This window comes from Linepithema humile, chromosome 1 (genome assembly GCF_040581485.1).
Source record: "Linepithema humile isolate Giens D197 chromosome 1, Lhum_UNIL_v1.0, whole genome shotgun sequence".
NCBI classification, from domain to species: domain Eukaryota; kingdom Metazoa; phylum Arthropoda; class Insecta; order Hymenoptera; family Formicidae; genus Linepithema; species Linepithema humile.
This window is the reverse complement of record NC_090128.1, coordinates 35166080-35184801: the sequence shown is the minus strand read 5'-3', so window position 1 is coordinate 35184801 and position 18722 is coordinate 35166080. Positions and strand designations below refer to the sequence as shown.

Below are 18722 nucleotides of genomic sequence, written 5' to 3'. Positions count from 1 at the left end.
TATTTTTTCCCCACAATTTTAAAATCGCTATCAATCAATTCAATAAGACTTAAAAAAAATTTTACAGCCTTTTTTGCTGTATTGCATTGACATGCCCGCTATTATACTGGGTATGAAAAAAAATGTAGGATTCATAAGTTATCCATAAGTAAAGAATATAGCGAAAGATCGATAGGTGATTCCCCAGAGCCGTGGCAGCCCTAGCCATGAATTCCGACCATAGCACGAACTTGCATCAGAATGACGAAAGGGATGGAAGGGCAGGGAAGGGTTAAGGACGCGTATCATACCGCTTGATTAATGTACTTCACCCGTACATCCGCCTACCTCTGCCGCGATCCTACCTACACGCGGATAGCTCGGACACGCGTGTCATTTGTTAGTTACGCCACGGAGCAACATATATGTGGTAGCAACAAAACGTTATAGAGAAACGATACAACGTACGCGAGAATTTACGATGGCAAATGAAATAAAAATTTATCAAAATTACAGTCTTTTTTGCGATAAATTGCATAAATTTTACGAGAGAAAAGTCGCAATATATATTAGATGAAAATCTATTAGAATTGTATTTAAATACTTGACGATAGAATCAAATAGATTTCAGTAATTAAATATTTTATATAAAATAATAGAAGTGTCTGAATGATAATTTATATAATAAAAAAACGACTTTAAACTTTAGATTTTAAAATATTTCCTTTCGAGAGGACATTTTGTCATACGCAAAGAATTTTAATCTCTACAACGATTAATTGAGTCTTGTACACAATCGATCTGATAAATTGCACATTTTTTACATATGACTTTTTACATTTTATCATATGCAAGAGATACGTCTGTATCTAAAAAAAAAACCTTGATAACAAATACTGACGTTTTGCAAATTTCCGTCGATTTCAATGGTGGTCCCAAGTACTCGATTATTATCGACATACTTATATATATTATATTTTATCAGATGAGAATTGAACGTTGTGCCGAGGCTAGTCGAATAGATCATGAGATACGAAAGATACGCACATTAAGGACACTTTTAATAGATAAGCAATTTGAGTGGAATGAGAGCTCTTATTCATTATTTCGTGACTAAGTTCACATACATCAAATAACACTCTTGAAATATTGTGATAAAATCTATTACATATTTCATATTTTTATATTTAAAAAAAAAAAGAGATTACCTATAGTTATACATTTTTAATTTTGCAAGCATTTTTGGTTTCAACATTATTAGTTTATCATTATTATTATTGTCATTTTAAATTATACTCCATATTAAACTAATTGCACTAATTTGGCTTTAATAGGAGAAAATTTTTAACCACACAGTACATTTTACACTACACAGTTAAAAAAACTGCAGAAATATTGAATATTTATCTTAATTGTCGAATGTTTAAAATTGAGAGCAGTGCAAGTTTTGAAATACTGATCCAATACCGCTCGTTTTTCTGAATTAATATTTCTATTTTCATCGATATGATGTATATTACACATCAATGCAGATTATGCACCGTGATAACATCATGATCGAAGATCACTGAGATATTTTTACGCAAAATTTGAAGGCTTTAACTGATAACAAAAAATTATATTAAATTGCAGAATTTATGTATGCGCAAATTTCAATATACCGAAATGTAATATGATAGGAAATCATCGTTTTTTTTTTACATTCAATACTAAAATTGCAGATACGATATTTTTTCCAAACTCAATCTTCGATGCAAATATGCATTTTTAATTCGACAAATTGGCTTACATCTTAAGTACGCTAAAATTTATAAATATTATCTAAGCATAAAATTTCTGTTAAATTGACGAAAATATTTCAATGTCGTACGTTTTATCTTTTCAGTTTAGAAAAGGAAGTCCAATGGTCAGCAATTTTAGTGTCAACTTAAAAAAGCTTTATAACGATAAAACGATTTACGAGTTTCAATGATTATCTTAACCGAAAATCATATTCAAGGTTATACTGATGTTTTATTAACTTATAACATATCTTTTATCAATAAGAAGTATAATTCATGGTTGAGTGAAATCAAATTTAACGATAAGAACAGGATGGTACAAAGTCTAATTATAATTTCAATTTGTTGCATTGTAGTTCGTAAACTATCGATTCGATGCTTTAACTGCACGTAGATTGTCCATCACGCATGACCCAAATCTGGCGTACTTTAGCACAAAAATTCTTTCGCAAAACAATAAGATTGATAATCTTGCCTTCCGGCTAAATGATGAAAGTATATCTCCGATAGATATAATCTGTCCTTGCGTTCCGTGATAACGTGATGCATATTTATAAAAGCCGACTCACCCGAACTCGGTCAGTCACGTATTTAAACGGATCAGAGAGGTGTAAGAAGAACGCGTTCCTCTCTCAAAGTTCGGGAAGAATAGACAATAGACGATGAAGGGTGAGTGTTATGAAACGCTTAATAAATTTCTATAAGACTGTTAAAGTAAAATAATCGGAATATTTGTGCACCGTGCCGCTACTTTGGTCAATCCAAATTGATTTAATTGATATTTCTTGTAAGAATTCTAACAAAAACCGATTAAATTATGATTCGATCGTAACTAATATCACAATCAATTTTCGATGCAGGAATAAACAGAATATACGGAATCACCATTGCCTTCCTGGCATTGTGGATCGTAATCAACGCAGACGCGCCCACGAAATGTCCGTACCCGTCAGAGGAATTTCCAGAAAACACCACGACCAATATCGCGCACGAAATCGATTGTACCAAGTTCTACAAGTGCCACGTTGGTAAAGGAGTCGAGCAAAAATGCCCCTTGATGAATAAGGACGATGACGTATCAAGACTGCATTTTAATAGAGAAAAACAGGTCTGCGATTGGCCGTGGGAGGCCGGGTGCGATGCTTGCCCTCCAAAAATAAATAACGAATGGCCGGATGCTAAGTTACCTGCCGAAAACGGCGATTGTAGGAAGTATTACGTATGTGTAAGGGGTAATCCAGAAGAAAGGCTTTGTGCTGCAGGTACGTGCTTCAGTCGCACATGCCAGGATTGCGTTAAAAACCGGGAAGGTGGGAATTGCGGATCATTACCACCATCAACAACAACAACAACATCAAGAAGACCACCAACACCGCCACCAGTGTGCCAACCGGACGGCGATCGACAGCAACATGATTGTAACTGCGTTTTGTATTACGAGTGTCACATTGATTTGGGCTGGGTACAGGAAACATGCCGAGGCGGTCTTCATTTTAGTCCGACGGAAAAAAGATGCATGACCCCGGACAAAGCTGGTTGCAAAGTGTTGAACGAATAATAGAAAACTTGATAGCTGTCCGAAGTCGAATTTCCCAAGAATGGATAGTGTCACGATTGCAGATTGTTTTATGGATGGCAAATTTGAAAAGTAAACCTACTATTCTTGAGGATTCTGTTTGAAATGGTTGACGATACATTCCGGAAGATATAATATATAAAAATGCCAGAATTTAAATCACTAAAACGATTGAGCGTAGATGACTATACTGATTTTTTAGAGAAATCAAAAATCTTTTTAGAGAATCTAAAACTGAAAGCAGCAACGAGTATAAAGAGAAAATATGTATATGTATTGCGAGCTTATTAAAGTTACATTATTAAATTTGTAAGAGTAGATTAGTTTCCTAAGATATTTTAATAAATCTCTGATAAATAAAAACTGTGTTTTTTCGACATTTTTTGCTAATCTGATCCATTAATCAATTGCATGATTAATCACTTCAAATTTAGATAAGAATAATCTCATTTGATAATCTAAACTAAGTACATAAAGATACCATTCTTTCATTGCTCATAATCACAATGCCAGCAAATACATATCACGAAGCGCCATATTGATGACACAAATAGATTGTAAAAAATCAATTAGAATTATCAATCGAAATTCCCTCTTTCCTAACTGTCCTTTTGATCATTACAAATTTTCTCATGCTATTTTTAGAAGCACGTTTAATGAGCTAACCGGATATTTTATATGTGTGCAATTATTTGCGGGAAAGACATATAGATATAGAAAAAGAGGTTGACAAAAAGCGGAGGAACACCGGCAGCATTTCGATTCCGGTGACACAGTGACACGGAGCCTATCAGCCGAAACCCTCTATTCGGTGGCCGTTTCTGATAAATAGAACGGTACCGGGAACAGTGTCGCGGGTCCCGACAATGGGCCGCCGGAAGACCGGGGCAGCTTTAATTTCCCCCCGTAGTTCCTGGCAATTACCGCGTGGCGCGGTCCGATAGCCATCTCTATCTCCGACCACAATGCCACCAGTTCCGACGCACCCCGTTCCTTGCCACCTTGCCAGCGATTTACTTCCCTCCTCGCCAACGGAGCTTCGTCGACCTTCGACGATTTTTCTTGTCCCGACGTGATACACGAGCTGTCTGATGTCCCTACAACCGATCGCGCGAGTTCACAAATTATCGACGAAGACAAATCTGGTTCATCTAATTTCAGAAATTATATTTTATAATTTTATGTAATATTCTTGTCAATTGTCATAAAAATAGAATTTGTCGCTGAACATAATTTTTCCATTAAATTAGACAGCGTTGCAATATTACGCTTTTAGAAACGTATCTATTAAAGATTGTAGCTTTATAAGATTAGATGAACCGATTTACAATTAACAACAAACTTTCGTTGCGCATGAAATAAAAATTTACGAATTATTTTCTTGTGCATTAATTGCTCCCGGAAATTTTTTTTCTTGTGATGCAAAACAACTGTAAAATAATTATTTGCCACAGTATCACGAGTACTACAAGATTAATTTTTTTTCCGAAACTGGAATTATTCGCTTGAACGAGAGAAACGGGGCGCACGTGCGAAGCGGTGCGCGCGAGAGTTAGGTCGGGTGTTTAACAACTCGCGGCCGAACTCCTTCGAGGAGTTCGCAAATGGTGCGGGACGATTGGAACGCAACTGCTTAAGTTCGGTCACCGGGGAAAGAAGGAAGGAAAGGGTGCGCGCGCGAGCGGCGGCGGAGAAACTCGCTCTCTGTCTCTTTCTCTCTTTCTCTCTCGGCAACATTATCGTGTTTTAATTTAACTTGCAGCTGCACTTTAATTAGACTTTGGCTGAATGAGGAGACGACGCTCGACAGGCAAAGCGAATAAGTACTGGCAAGTAAACGGGAGACGAAGCGAGCGAACTCTATTCCTCATCCATTTCCCTGTCCCTTGGCGATCTTCTCACCCCCCCCCCCTCTCCCTTCTCTTGTACCGTCTTTTCCTTCCTCATCTATCCACGGTTAGACAGAAAATTCGAATGATAAGGAAAGAGCACAGCGGAAAGGAAGGTAATTGGCCAATGTCGACAATACGGCCGGCGACGTCGCTTCTACTTAATTTTTCTTCTCTCTGCGACTTCACTTTGTAATGAGAAAGATATTCTTTGAGGTACACATCTTCGACGCGATTATACGAGAAATCTGTATAATTTCTGAAGGCATTCCAGTATTATCGCGCTTTCCTTCAGCTTCATATTTTTCGAGAAATTTGCGGCCGTCTTTTTCTCTCTCTCTCTTTCCGTGAATTTAATTAACAATCATTATTTACTACAATTTTTCATTAAATACCTCATCAATTGATTAAATCGAGAATCAAAATTTTATAATATATATTTACGTGCATTTTCATCGCATAAATTATGCTGTTAAGCGTGTGTTTCGTCATATAACGAATTTTAGAGATCGTCGCGCGTTTCCCGTTTCGAACACCTCAAAAAACGCGCTTCTGACATCATGGCGTTTCCGCTCACAGCTATTCAACCGTCGATATTACTTCGCTCGTTCGCGCGAACGCGAGACGCTAGCTACTTTCTGTAGCTGCACATTCTTCGCGGAACTTGCAGCACGAAACGCAATAAATCTCCCGACTCTTCCGCTCACAACGTTTCGCGTTGCTCGAAATAATGACATTGCGAAGCCATGGACTCGTGTGAGTCGGTTTTCAATGGCGCCCCCCATCTCACGCGCGCACCGGTGTCTCTTCGCGCTTAATGAACGCCGAAACTGTCGCGAAGCCTCGCCCATGCCTGAGCGGCGCCTTTTCCACCCTCCTATATTCGTTGTCACGAGCTTCGCCAACAATCGCGACAATGGCGGGTCTTCGTATTCTGACAATTGACATCAAAGGCGATCGCGAAGTCTTATCGCGATCCCGTGAATATTCAGAGATTAAACGAGATGATCGAGTTCGGCCTACGGAGTTATCAAGATCATGTATGTCATCCTTGGAACGATTGGATCTTTTCAGACGTGAAATTGACATTATACACTCTGATAAAAAAAATTAACCCAATTATATTTCTACAATCAAAAATAGGACACAATGCATCCCAATATGTTATTTTCTCGAAATAAATCGAAAGAGAAAAACGGAGAGTTGTTATTTCGGAACGATGCATCTTCGTATCATGCCTATCATTTCTACTTCCAATCGTCCGTCTACGATGTTCCAAAAATGTTCCTCATTTCTTTCGATCTCTTTTTTTTTCCTTTCCGCGGGATTCTAATACTACATTCGTCTTCCACTGAGAACCTCTGTTCCAGGTCGAGAGCACTTATTCGGGCCATAACTCCCGCGCGCGTGTTCCCTCCGTTTCTGCCATCCCGCCCTCATAAATACACGAGACGAGGCGAGGAAGAGGAGCAGCGAGAAAGGGTGGCGGCAGCAGGAGGGGTACGCTGGCAGAGCCCGAGACGAAAACGGCGAAGTCACACTGCCGGTGGGGTGAGCGGCGGATACGGAGCACGGGAATCCGGGACTTTAAAACAAATATATCGCGCGTAAATCCAGCGTGGATGTACCTAAGTCTCCTGTCGGGGACCCCTTCCCAAACGGGGAAACGTCGCGGAGACGCCGCGAGGAAAGAGAGCGAAGCAAATCACCGACGTTTTGCTTTACATATTTCCCGCGAAATTGTCTCGGTCGAGAGGGGAAAAAGACACGACCGGATCAGACGAGAATACACGGAGTAATAAGACGGACGTTTAAAATCCCATCTCCCTTTTCTTCTTTTTACATATGTAAAATGTTTGACTGTGTAGATTTTTCGCGTTTCTTCTTGCAGCTTTAGATTTTTCCGTTTATAATGCCACAAGTTAATATTACGCAGAGAAAAAAGCGTTTTTTTTTTTTTTTTTTTTTTTTTTTTTTTTTTTTTTTTTTTTTTTAGAAACAAACACGTCCTAGAATTTTTCGCGGAACCGATTGAACCGCGTGGTGGACGAAGCGTACATATCCCGTGGGCGAGTACCGGGATTCATGAATACTGAAGTATTTGCCAAGCGCGTACCGATATGCGGAAGCGTCGCGTGGACAATTCTGCACCCTTGCGCGCGCTTGTACCCTCGTTTTGCCATCAAAACGCACGTAGCTGCGGGTATACACAGAGTGTACCAAAAATCATTCACTTTATAAAACAATTAAAAAAAAAAAAAAAAACACCGTTAAAACCAATCAATTCTTGACAATAATAATTCATAAACTTTAATTTTAATGTTTCTGAAATATATGCATTTGCTTAAGATTTTCTAAAAGGCTAAATAATTCATGTGACGACGGCGCAGAGTTACTTCGTACAACAAAATCGCTGAAACTCGAAAGATTTTAATCTTTAGCTCGAATCTCTAAACCTGCTCGTCGGCACCGAGGCAATCGCCATTCTTCTAAGATTGAATTCTGACGAATGCGCTTCGTAACAACCGCGCGCGACTGTCTCCGATACACCCTGTATACCTCGTGCGCTCGGTACGCGTCGTGAATGTAGCCGGCAAAGTCCCCGCGGGCTTAATACGGTATGCACGTCTGTCGTTCGCAAGCTCGACCCTATGCGGGCTCGAATCCGCTACCAGCTAATATTCCACGAGAGAGGGCCCTGAGCTACGTGCTCGGACTCGGAAAACTCGACGGCAGACCCGGCGAGAGGCTCGCTCCTGATACCGAGCAGTCGATTCTGCTGCTACGTTAGATCGGACAAAAGCGCGGGTAATTGCGTCGTCCGTTCGCTGTTGAGCTGCGATAGGCTCATCGACGCTTAAGCCGAACGCGATATTGTAAATACGAAAGACGGGATAAGTCCATCCGCTTGTGGTGAGCACTTGGAGTTAACCGTCTTTCGGAGTTGAGGAAGTCGTGGTTTATCGCCGCATTTGCATCGTCTTTGCCGCGAGTGATCAGTAAGTTTAATTAATATAATACGATCTTCCAAACTACTCTAAGTTTCTTAGTAAAAAAGATTTTTTTTATTGAAAACTGTTTTATTTTGCTAACGCTTAGATTGCTAATAATTGCACGTCGTGATATTTTTGTTCATGAATAATATTATGTAAATAAAGCGAAAGATAAAGTTACATCCAAATAGCATATTTTTCGAGAAAATGTAAAGATTATATGTAAATAATGTAGTAAAAAAATTAACAAAAATTTGTCGCATTTCATAGATAAAATATTTCGCAAAAAAACCGCGAAGAAGAGAAAGGAGGTGTGCATGTTTAGAGTTATAGCTATAATTGGGAGTCACCCGTGATGATTTGCACACTCTGATATCCGATTATAACGATCGTCATTTTATTCTACCGCGTAGATGCCTGCCGCGAACGCGAGTAACATCCGCGAATAAAAAGCCGCGCGTCGCATCCATGCGATCGACAATGGTCACCGAAAGTTCGTTTGCGTCCCGTTTGCCGGCAACGGATGGTTTTGAAGCTGCCACCATCGGGGGTGGTCGGGATGGTGACGGTAGGGTTGGTGCCGATGTGGATTGGGAAGGGCGTCACAATGGCAAAGCGAAGAACAAAGCCTATCCATGGGTAATTCGAAATTCGTAGTGCTCTATGTGCCTGCACGCTGGTAATTAACAGTAACCTCGTGTTCAGAGCCGATTAAAAAAAAAAAAAAAAAAAAAAAGGAGGACGCCCTATAATTGCACGTTGAAGCGAGTCCAGTCGATGGCGCTTTTAACGATCCTCGCAAGAGCTCTAAACTGCAAAAATTCGATATCTGCATGCGTATCGAAATTATAAGCATTAATTTTACTTTTCTCGGAAAGTTGTTGTTCGCATGCAGTGCTGTTATCAAAGTAATTATTGTTTATTAATCAACTAGATATGGATACAAATTATATATTAATTACAAATAATTGAATAAAGTTATACTTTGCAACTTGATTGTCTCTAAATATCTAGCTGTTCTTAAATCAGCAATTGCAACAATCTACGCTTTTCAATAAGTATATTTAATTGGCCGATACTGCAATCAAATACTGTTAAGTTAAAGGATAAAACCAACGTGATGAATATTCATCCGGTAAATTCTCATAATCGAGTTCTCATCTGCTGATACCGCGAAGACGAAAAGAAGAGTAAGTACGACGAGGATATGAGACATTACACTTTAGGATGAAAAAAACAGGCATAAAACCTGGCAAAATAATTGCCAAAATATTCTAGACACGCGGTTAAGACGGAAGAGAAGGAATAGAGGAGAAAAAGAACATATAGAGGGGGAGGGGGGGGAAGTGGGCGGACAGAGTGGGCGAGCAGAATAGAAGCGCTGAGGAAGGGGACGAAAAATAGGAGAAACAAAGAGAAACAGCGGCTGGGAATGAGAAAAGAGGGGGAGTCGAGTCCGGGTTTCCTCTCGCGATCGAGACGGCGACGGAGCGTGAAGGAAAGAAGGAAAGAGGGACGAAGAGGAAGAGGAGGAGGAAGAGGAGGAGGAGGTAAAGGAGGAGAAGGAGAAGGATGAGGAGGAGGAGGGAGTGGGAGTGCCCAAGATGGCGCCACGCGGCGAGGCTGCTGCAGGAGGCGAAGAGAGGAGGTAGAGAACGCGGACACGCGGGCACACGGTGGGTAGTAGGGTGAAAGATAAATGACGTGTCCACCGCTACACCACCACTACCACCACCATCTCGCGTCAACGTCGTTGCCACCAACAACGCCTCGCGGGAATGCAAGAGAGGAGCGGGAAGAAGACGCGGAAAGACGATGAGATAAAGCTTCCATTAAACATAAGCTACTCCCGCTCGTCCGCTTACTTGCTCGCTCTCGCTCGCGTTCGCGCTACAGGATTCCTCGGTTTTCCACTCCATCCGATCTTCGGATCTTTTTCCCTTTTTCAAGCTTTAGCGCGCTTCAGCATTCGACGGATGGACCGAGCGACCAAAGTTCGCGTTTTTCAAAGACGCGATTATACCACGGTCATATCCGCAACGTAACCCGCTTTGTGCAGATAAACCTACAGGAGTACCTTGAGAGCTGTACGCTTCCATGCAATTGATACGATTGAAAACTTCAGCGAATGTTAATAATAATCACGCCAAACATCGCTGTACGGAAGTTTAATTTAATAATTGACTTTTGTCACATTCGACGATTTATCAAAAAGTTGAAAAATAGAGACAAATCAACAATCAAATCAAATTTTTAAAAAATAAAAAAATATATTTAGCAAAATATTCATCAGATTATTATCTGTTGTCAGAAAAAGATGTCAAATGTTGCGAACAACGGGATATTTCGCTGGTGGGTAGTCCTCGAAGCCTCGAAATGCTGGAGGATGACTTTACGAGTTTACAGTATTGTGAATCGACAAAGATGATGAGAACAGGAGTATCTATGTTTCTCTCTCTCTCTCTCTCTCTCTCTCTCTCTCTCTCTCTTTCTCTCTCTCTGCACTATTCCGACATTATGAACTATCGGAAGACACATTAGCGCAAATCTGCGAAGCCGATAGCTCGACGCAACAGCACCCGCCGATGCAGAAGGTCGGCGAAGAAGGACGGGGCGACGAAGGAGGCGGTGCGGAGCGGAGGGAGGGACGCGCGTAGGACGCGTCGCCGGCTCTGTCGCCGGGGCGTCAAATTATTCCGCGATTAATAATCCGCGCGTTACACGCGTGATCGGGCCTTTATCGCTGCGCCCGCCGCCACGTCGCTCTCTAGCCCGCCTTCCTTCCTTCCTGGCAACCAACCCGAAGGTATCAATGCTCGTGGTACGTCAACGCGATTGTCCTTGTGTGTCGGGGGCATTTATCGCTTCGCGGAACGCGCATAGATCGATTGCACGACAGGGTACTTTAATGAGACGCATCGTAACAACGCGTTCCCGACTGTTTCACTCAACTCGTGACCGATAATAACTTCGCGCAAAATCACAATCGCTCAACGATCGACTTTAGCAGATTTTTAACTTCACCTCGAAGCCTTCGATTTCTTCGCCTTTTACGGCGAAAATCTTCAAATTGACTCGTTCAGTTACATTTTCAAAAACTTTATCCTTAACTTTGATTTTTAGGTTTTGGGCCGCAGCATTACGAGAATCAAATTCTACGTGAAAAATTCGCTGACATATTCGCTTCAATTTCAACTCTCTTTCTGTAGAAATTAGAATACACATGTCTCTCTTTTAATATTCTCTACAGTACGCTATTACGAAACACTCTCGATAGACTCTTGCGTCAACTGCTTCTCGCAATTACGGGTAAATAACGGAGTGACGCTCGCATCCGGACTCCGAATGCTAATAATCGCGCCGCGGTATGAATCCGCACATCCGGACATCCCGACTTATTTCACCTTTCGGGAATGCAGGCCTTTCTAAGTCCGCATTTCGACGGCGGCACAAAGGAAACCCATTGAACGGAAGTCTGCCGCGTAACACGTTCCCGTTTCGTACGTCATCGGCCGCGCTTCTCAGTTCGTATTGTACAAAGAAGAATACGCGCGCAAGCGCGAGTCCACGTGGGTGTGCAAAAGGGTGATATCATCCCCGTTAATGCGATGCAGACGCGATGATCCGAGAGCAATATACGTTGCTGTCTCTCTCTTTCTCTCTCGCGCGCGCGAATCGTCGTCCCCACTGAACCCCAGGCGACAGGATAACCTTGGCAGGACCTCCCTCCGGGCGCTCGGGACACCGCGATATTGCTTGTTTTATTGGAGCGTGAGACTCACTTCCTCCAACGCCGTCTCTGACGCGGCTTAACGGCCGGGATGTCGCGGAGAGAAAAAAATCATTTCGCCGGATACTTAGAAGCGGAAAGCACCCGTGTCTCTCGAGGGCGAAACGGTCCCCGATCTCGCGACCGGGCGGACGACCCGCGATAAACGAAACAGATTGCGGCGAGAGCTCGGCATCGTCGGTACCTCGAGGGAGAGACGCTATATACGAATATATTCGCGTTTTATGGAAAACACCGCGCTCATCGAGCCGCTCGGAATAATTTAATAGCCCTGTCGTATTCGGCAGCCGCGTCGGCTCGCGCATTTATAATCGACACGGCTGCCCAGATGCATTATTTTGTCCTTTGTACAATTACGTATAATTATTATTAGATTTATGTGCTCCAATACTAGCAAACGTGACTTCTTTTCCTTGAATAGAAGACTCTTTGTTAAATTCGCAATATTCGATCGAAAGAAATCGTTAGAAGACGAAAAACTTTCGAAATAACATAGCTTTAAGATGCTCACCGATAACATTCAAATCCAACAAATCCGTCGAGAATCCACACTGTTTCGACAAAATGGCGAGAACGGAACGGGAAAGAGAGAAAGGTGAAGAACGGGGGTGAGGAGCGCGCGCACACAACCGGATGCGAGCGAGCGCGACAGAGGAGACACCACGGCGGGTCGGAAAGAGAGAAGTCTACTAAATTTATCAGTGGTCATCCGAGGGCGGAACCGAGGCCGGGGACAAATTCCATCGCGAGCGTCGCCCTCTTTCGCGAACGAGCACACGGAACGTTAGCCGGCGCGGGGGTTGGTCGGGGGTGAATGGTTGGCTCGTTGGCCGGCGACCGAACCGTTCTCCGCTTCTCTCTTCCGCCCTCCCGTATCTTCTCCCTCACCCTACTTCGTTCGTCGCGACCCGGCGTAAGTCATTGCGGCTGACCGGAAGTCACGGGATCACCGGAACTCGGGATATTTATGCGAGCGCACCCACCGACCGGAGCATTACCCGTAATAAGGAAATTGCGAATTTATTACAGGAGCCCTCTGCCCACCCCCTCCGGTTTCTCTACGTTGTCGGCACACTCCCGGCCACCCCCTGACCTCTCCCCTCCCGATCGCCTTCCTCTTCTTCGATATTGTCCGTCGCTGAGTCGAAGGGGGCCCGGTCCGAGAGTTATTTCGGCTTTTATGGGTCGAGATCCGCCATGGGTCATCCGGCAACGTTCCAGATGATGGGGAAAAAAGCTGCGACAACGGCGGATGGTGGGATGTAGCGAGCGAGGACGAACGAAATTGATTATTCGAGCTTTGTTGGCTACCGCGAAATCCATATCATTCCTTTCCAACTATTGTAAAAATATCCCGCGATAACGGCAGGTGAAAGATTCGAGGCACTCTACCTATCGTGAAAATTTACAACCGTCGAGCTATCGTCTATAATTTAAAGCGAGAAACGACCTTTTAATAGAGTTATTTTTAGAATTATATAAAAATATCGTAATTTTTGTACGTGTAAAATAGCATCGCTTTGATTCACAGTGTGGAATTAATTGATGAATATAATATTCCCCTTTTCAATAATATTTAATACGTAATAAAGCCACTTTATAAAATCATAATACATTAATAAATGAAATTATGGATATTTTGTGAAATCTTAGCATAATTTGTAGTCAAAAAACATTAATTATTTATGATATAATGTATGACTGCATGCTTTCTGAATAATTGCACACAGAGTAGAGAAAGTTCATCGTTCTACATTATGACAACTGAGCGCTAAATGAGATTACATTTCGCGACGTGTGTAAGCGTTCGTTTCGTGCGTTACGTCAATGCGTTACGTCAATTCGCAGCACGCACTCAAAATGCAAAATTCAAGGCATTTAGTACATTATGAAGTGGCTTTATTAAATCATGATACGTTAATAAATTAAATTATGGATATTAAAACGGGCTAATACTAAATAAAAGCACATTATGTCGCAGTCGTGCAAATTTAATCAAGCAACGAATTAATATCGTCGTCATAAAGTATGCAAGAGAGTTAATAACAATATGATTATAATAATTATTGTTGTTATTATCGTTGTTAAGTACCTTAAAACTTTCACAAAGAGCGACCCGCGCCAAGTTTCCATTGAACGCGAAACGCGGCTCGCGTCGATTTTCGTCGACGATACGACGGGATTTGCGAGAATTCCCGGCAACACCAAGAGATGTAAATCGACGTGAAGAGAAGAGAAAAAAAAAATTGTGTCACGAGACTTGGATACTGTGAGCGAAAGCCACGGGGGACTATTAGCACACATCATCGACAGTCGGGTCGCTGCTCGTGATGCGCCGGCATTGTTGTGCCCGGTTGAGCGCTGGCAGGAGGCGTGGTTCCGCGATAATTCATTCTTGATTGCGTGTCTGATACATACGATCCGTAATTATACCGCTGTGCCATATGCATACGCCCGTTCTCGAAATCATTCGGGAGAACACCCGGGAACGAGAGGCCGTTCGTTCGCGCCTTTCCGCGCTGCGCGCGCTGCTTTGTTTTTGCCAATTTTCCGACTATTTTCGCACGTTTTCAATTTCGTAAATTTCGTTCGTTTCGCCGTGATTTATGAGCTCGTAAAAAAAAGCTCCACGCGAACAAGACGACGCACACAGCTAATTGATGGCACTTCGTGTAAAAGAAGAAAATCGATGAAACGTATAAATAATTTGGAACAAAGTCAAAGAGTATCCAAAACTGTCTTTCGTATCTGTATACCTCGAATTCCACGGAGTGCGTTTGCATTCGGCAGGTCGACGGTGTTCCATCGGCGGAAGACGGAGAACGAAGTCACGGCTCTCCGCCGCGAGAGGAACATGCGCGCGAGGCCAGGCGAAGTGAGGCAAGGCGAGACGAGACGGGGCGAGAAGAGAGGCCAAGGTGAAAGAGTCAGGAGAGTTATTGATGATGCACGGGCACGGACACCGCCGGATACTGGATACTAACGTAACTCCCGTTTCATCCATCAAGCTAAGGGATTCGGCTTAATATCCCCGATGACCGCGAACGTGGCTCTGCATCTCTAATTCGTCGCCCCCGCCTCTCGCCGAGAAGTGGCGGTTCGTCGTCATCGCGCGTTTCTGTTTCTCTTTTTTTTTCTTTTTTTTTCTTTCTTTTTTGTTATGTTTCTCCTCCGGCTTTTTCTTACGACCGCCCGCTTCGGAGTCCTTGACGTGCCGAAGACGGGATTCCTGGCCTAAGCGTCGAATAATTGGGTGAAATATTAGCGGCCTCTAACGTCGTCGCGTTACTAAAAAGACCGCTGCTCGCCGACTACTCGGTCGCGTCGCTCGAGATCGTAACGAAACCATGCGAACATTATGATGACACCGGGTTAAAGTTGGTCGATCAAACTGTCAGGAAGAAATACCATGTGAAGCACGGCGACGTTACAAAATTGAAACTGATATAAAAATAGCACAAGCATTCAGAGACGAAAGCTAAATTTTTCGTAACATTTTAGAAAGCGTTTTACATCTTGAAAATATTGAAATACCAAAATACCCGTTCATTAATTATGACACACTTCGAAATTAAATATTGTTATAATATCATAATAGATGTCGGTGTAATTAATTTATTAAATTTTAAACCCAATTTCTGAATTTCACGGATCGAGCTCCAAACACAAAAAATAATGGCGTGTATCTATTTTAATAAAATCCTCCAAAACTAACTTACGGCACTTTTAAAACAAACGACACGATTGACGGCTCGTAATTTCGTTTCCACGCAGTCATTTCCACCGACCGCCCCGCGCGCAAAGTTTGCGCAGCTTCGTCCCCGGGGTAGGCCGGTCCCCGAAGAATTTCCGCCCTATAAACTTCAAATCCAATCTGCGCCGCGGTATATCGAGCGAACGCCAAACGTGGCCGGACCCTGGCAAAATATTGGACCTACGTATATACGTACGCGTATACGTATCGGCACCGGCCGCCGGACGACGATGGGTGCGCGCGAGCGTTCTGTGTGGATTTGTATCGCGTACGTACACTTAAATACACGCGTGCGCGCGTATTGGTACCGGCGTACCATGAAATCCCCCATAGGCTGTTTGGCCATACCGAGGTACGGTATTATGTGAGCTTGATTGGCAACGGCAAACGTTTGCTATCGCTGTTGCAGATTTTGGTCAGCATACCTGATCACTTTACCAACGGCGCCCGCTCGTCTCAAAGATTGCTCGACATCGATCAGTGTACCATTGGTTCGCGTTGAAGAGAAATCGATCGTCAATCTGAAACATAATTCACAATGTTAATTACACATTATTTTGAAAATTAGGCAAGAAGGAATAGACATAATTCTTTTAGAAAATGTTTTTTCATCAATCAATTCTTTATTATATTCGTCTACAGCGAGAAAAAGTTGTACTATCGGGAACTAAAACAAAAATTTTTCAAAAACATTATCATATTTGATTCTACTTAAAAAAATTTACAATAAAATACTGTTTGATTGCGATACATAGTTATTTCATAAGATTTTTGATCGAATACGAGTGGAAGCGAAGAGAATTTTCGCATTTCTCTTCGCGTATCCATCCTCGATTATCAACTTGCGCTCAGAAGATTCAGATTAACCGTCGAAAACCCAAATTCCATGCGATAGTTTCACGGATTCTTGGCAAAGTTCTCGACCGCATCGCTTTCTCTCTCTCACACTCACTCTTTCCTTCTCCCTCGAGAATCTCCAATCTTATGTGTGCGCGTCCACCGGTGCGACCACAAGGGTCCGTAAAAGGGAACAGATGCAATTGCGGCGCGGTATTTAAGGATAATTGCGATCGGTCGAGAGGCCATATCTTCCTGCGCCACGTCGTGCGTTCCGCCGAACTACTTGAAACTTCTCGGGTGGCTCGTGATAGAAGAGAGAGTCACTACTAAAGACTTTGCCATACGCAAACTCTACGATCGTACATAGATGTGTTCTTGTAGAACGTATCGTAGAATCGTGAGGGCAAAATCCAACTTTGCACTATACTTCGCGCCACATCAAGCATGCCGAAGCTTATTAAGTTACTGCATAAGCTATGCGCAAATGTAGAAATTCATCTTATTTTAAAGGAAGATAAAATTTAAAAATTTTACTTTAATTTAAAAAATTATTTTTTGAGATGATAATGCCACTTTGAAGAAATAACGAGACTTTTTACAGTGGACGGAGAGCTATTTATGATTTAATCTCGGCAAAATTATATTTTTCTCAACTTTCCTAATTTAATTACTTTATTATTCAATAGCGCATTTTGCTACTTTAATATATTTTAATATAATTACTTCTACGCGCAAACCTCTCTAATTACATTCGAATATTCAACCTGTCGCATACGTCGAAGAGTTAAAACGTATCCTACTCCAAATTTGTCCGTGAGGAAGGCGCGTGTCGAAACTCGCAGGACCAGTCACGTCCAGGCGAAGAAAAGATTGTTCGAGAGAATCGCGAAGTGAATACGTGTCCGGCGCGTCGCGGCGCGACGCAGCGCGGCAAGTTATTTCGCTAATGCAGCCGCGACGAATCCATCCGACGAAGTGCACGAGTTTACAGCGCGCGAGAGTTGGCGGGGAAGAAAGAAGGTGCTCGACGCGGAAAAAAAACGAAATCCGCGGCGTTCCTACTCGGTAGAATGCACCGAGTTCACGCCTCACAACTGTGCGGCCTTCTCGTCGAGCACGGTTCTCCAGCCTTATGATTATAGCAAATTACGAAAACGTCTTGTACAACCTTGAAGTTCTGCAGGTATGCAAAATACGCAAAGTATAATGTTGTGTCAATGAGTTGTGTACTAAAGCTAGATAAAATTTATGAGTTAATTCTGTCGCTGATTTTTAATATCTAAAATTAATTTAAGTTAGCAAATACCTATTATTTACATGAGATATTACTTATTATTGTTGCATAAAATTTTACTTAAATAATTTTCCTTATATTTTGCACATCTCAGATTTAAAAAAAATGAATTGTTTAAACAACTTGATGGAATAAAGAATATTCGCAAAAAATATCAGTATATGATAAATAATATTTTGACATATAAAGTGTTAAAATATTATTATTAATTTTTCAAGTATGCAGTACGCAATTTGCTAGCTTGCTAGATAGAGCGAATTTTCAAGCATGTACGCTAACTGCGATGCAAAGAAATGCGAAGCGTACTCGCAGACGTACAAAGATGCGCCTGTAATTGTAGGATAGTTAACAAATCAGCGGAAGCGCGCGCGGAGTTAAGGATATACAAAAAAAAAAAAAAAAAAAAAGAATTGCAAATACGCGAGGAACCGAAGAACCGACTGCGATGGCGTGCGCGTGGAAGCCGCGGGCCGGATGATGGCGTAACCGAAATTACTTAGGCGCGCGCTTTCAGAGGCAACCGAGGAGAAAGGACTTGTTGCACGAGTAAGCCGCGCGGTTAAAATATCGGAAATTTAAGCATCCCCCCCCCTCCCCCCCCTACACCGCCCACGCCGCAACCGATGCCGCCACCCTCGCGCGCACCCATCGCGCGGTACATTTGCATTTCGTCTATTCCTTTCCTCGTTCTCTACCTCTTCTTCTGTCTGTTATTTCGCCGCCCTCATCCTCCTTCTCCTCTTTCATCCCTGCGCCGGAAATTCTCGACGTCGCCACTGATTTCCGACCTCCGGCTGGCATGTACAATCGCCAGATCGGCCGATTG

At 42.5% G+C, this 18722-nt stretch overlaps 2 protein-coding genes across 9 annotated transcripts in view; one reads left to right on the top strand and one right to left on the bottom strand.

Annotated features, from left to right (window-relative positions):
- Window positions 1–18722, bottom strand: part of SoxN (SoxNeuro) — a 278527-nt gene that overhangs the window by 164758 nt on the left and 95047 nt on the right. For 7 of the 8 annotated variants that reach the window (XR_010888067.1, XR_001100531.2, XR_001100532.2 and 4 more), the window contains one exon: window positions 16188–16283. The gene's annotated coding sequence lies outside the window, so the exon portion shown is untranslated. Of the gene's footprint in view, window positions 1–16078; window positions 16101–16187; window positions 16284–18722 lie in introns of those variants that run through there. The other variant, XR_010888069.1, reaches the window with a different exon arrangement.
- LOC105670966 (peritrophin-1) lies at window positions 2288–3536 on the top strand. The gene is made up of 2 exons (XM_012364748.2): window positions 2288–2429; window positions 2621–3536. Exons 1-2 carry the CDS (start codon window positions 2423–2425, stop codon window positions 3316–3318), a joined length of 705 nt encoding a protein of 234 aa, XP_012220171.1. The 5' UTR covers window positions 2288–2422; the 3' UTR covers window positions 3319–3536.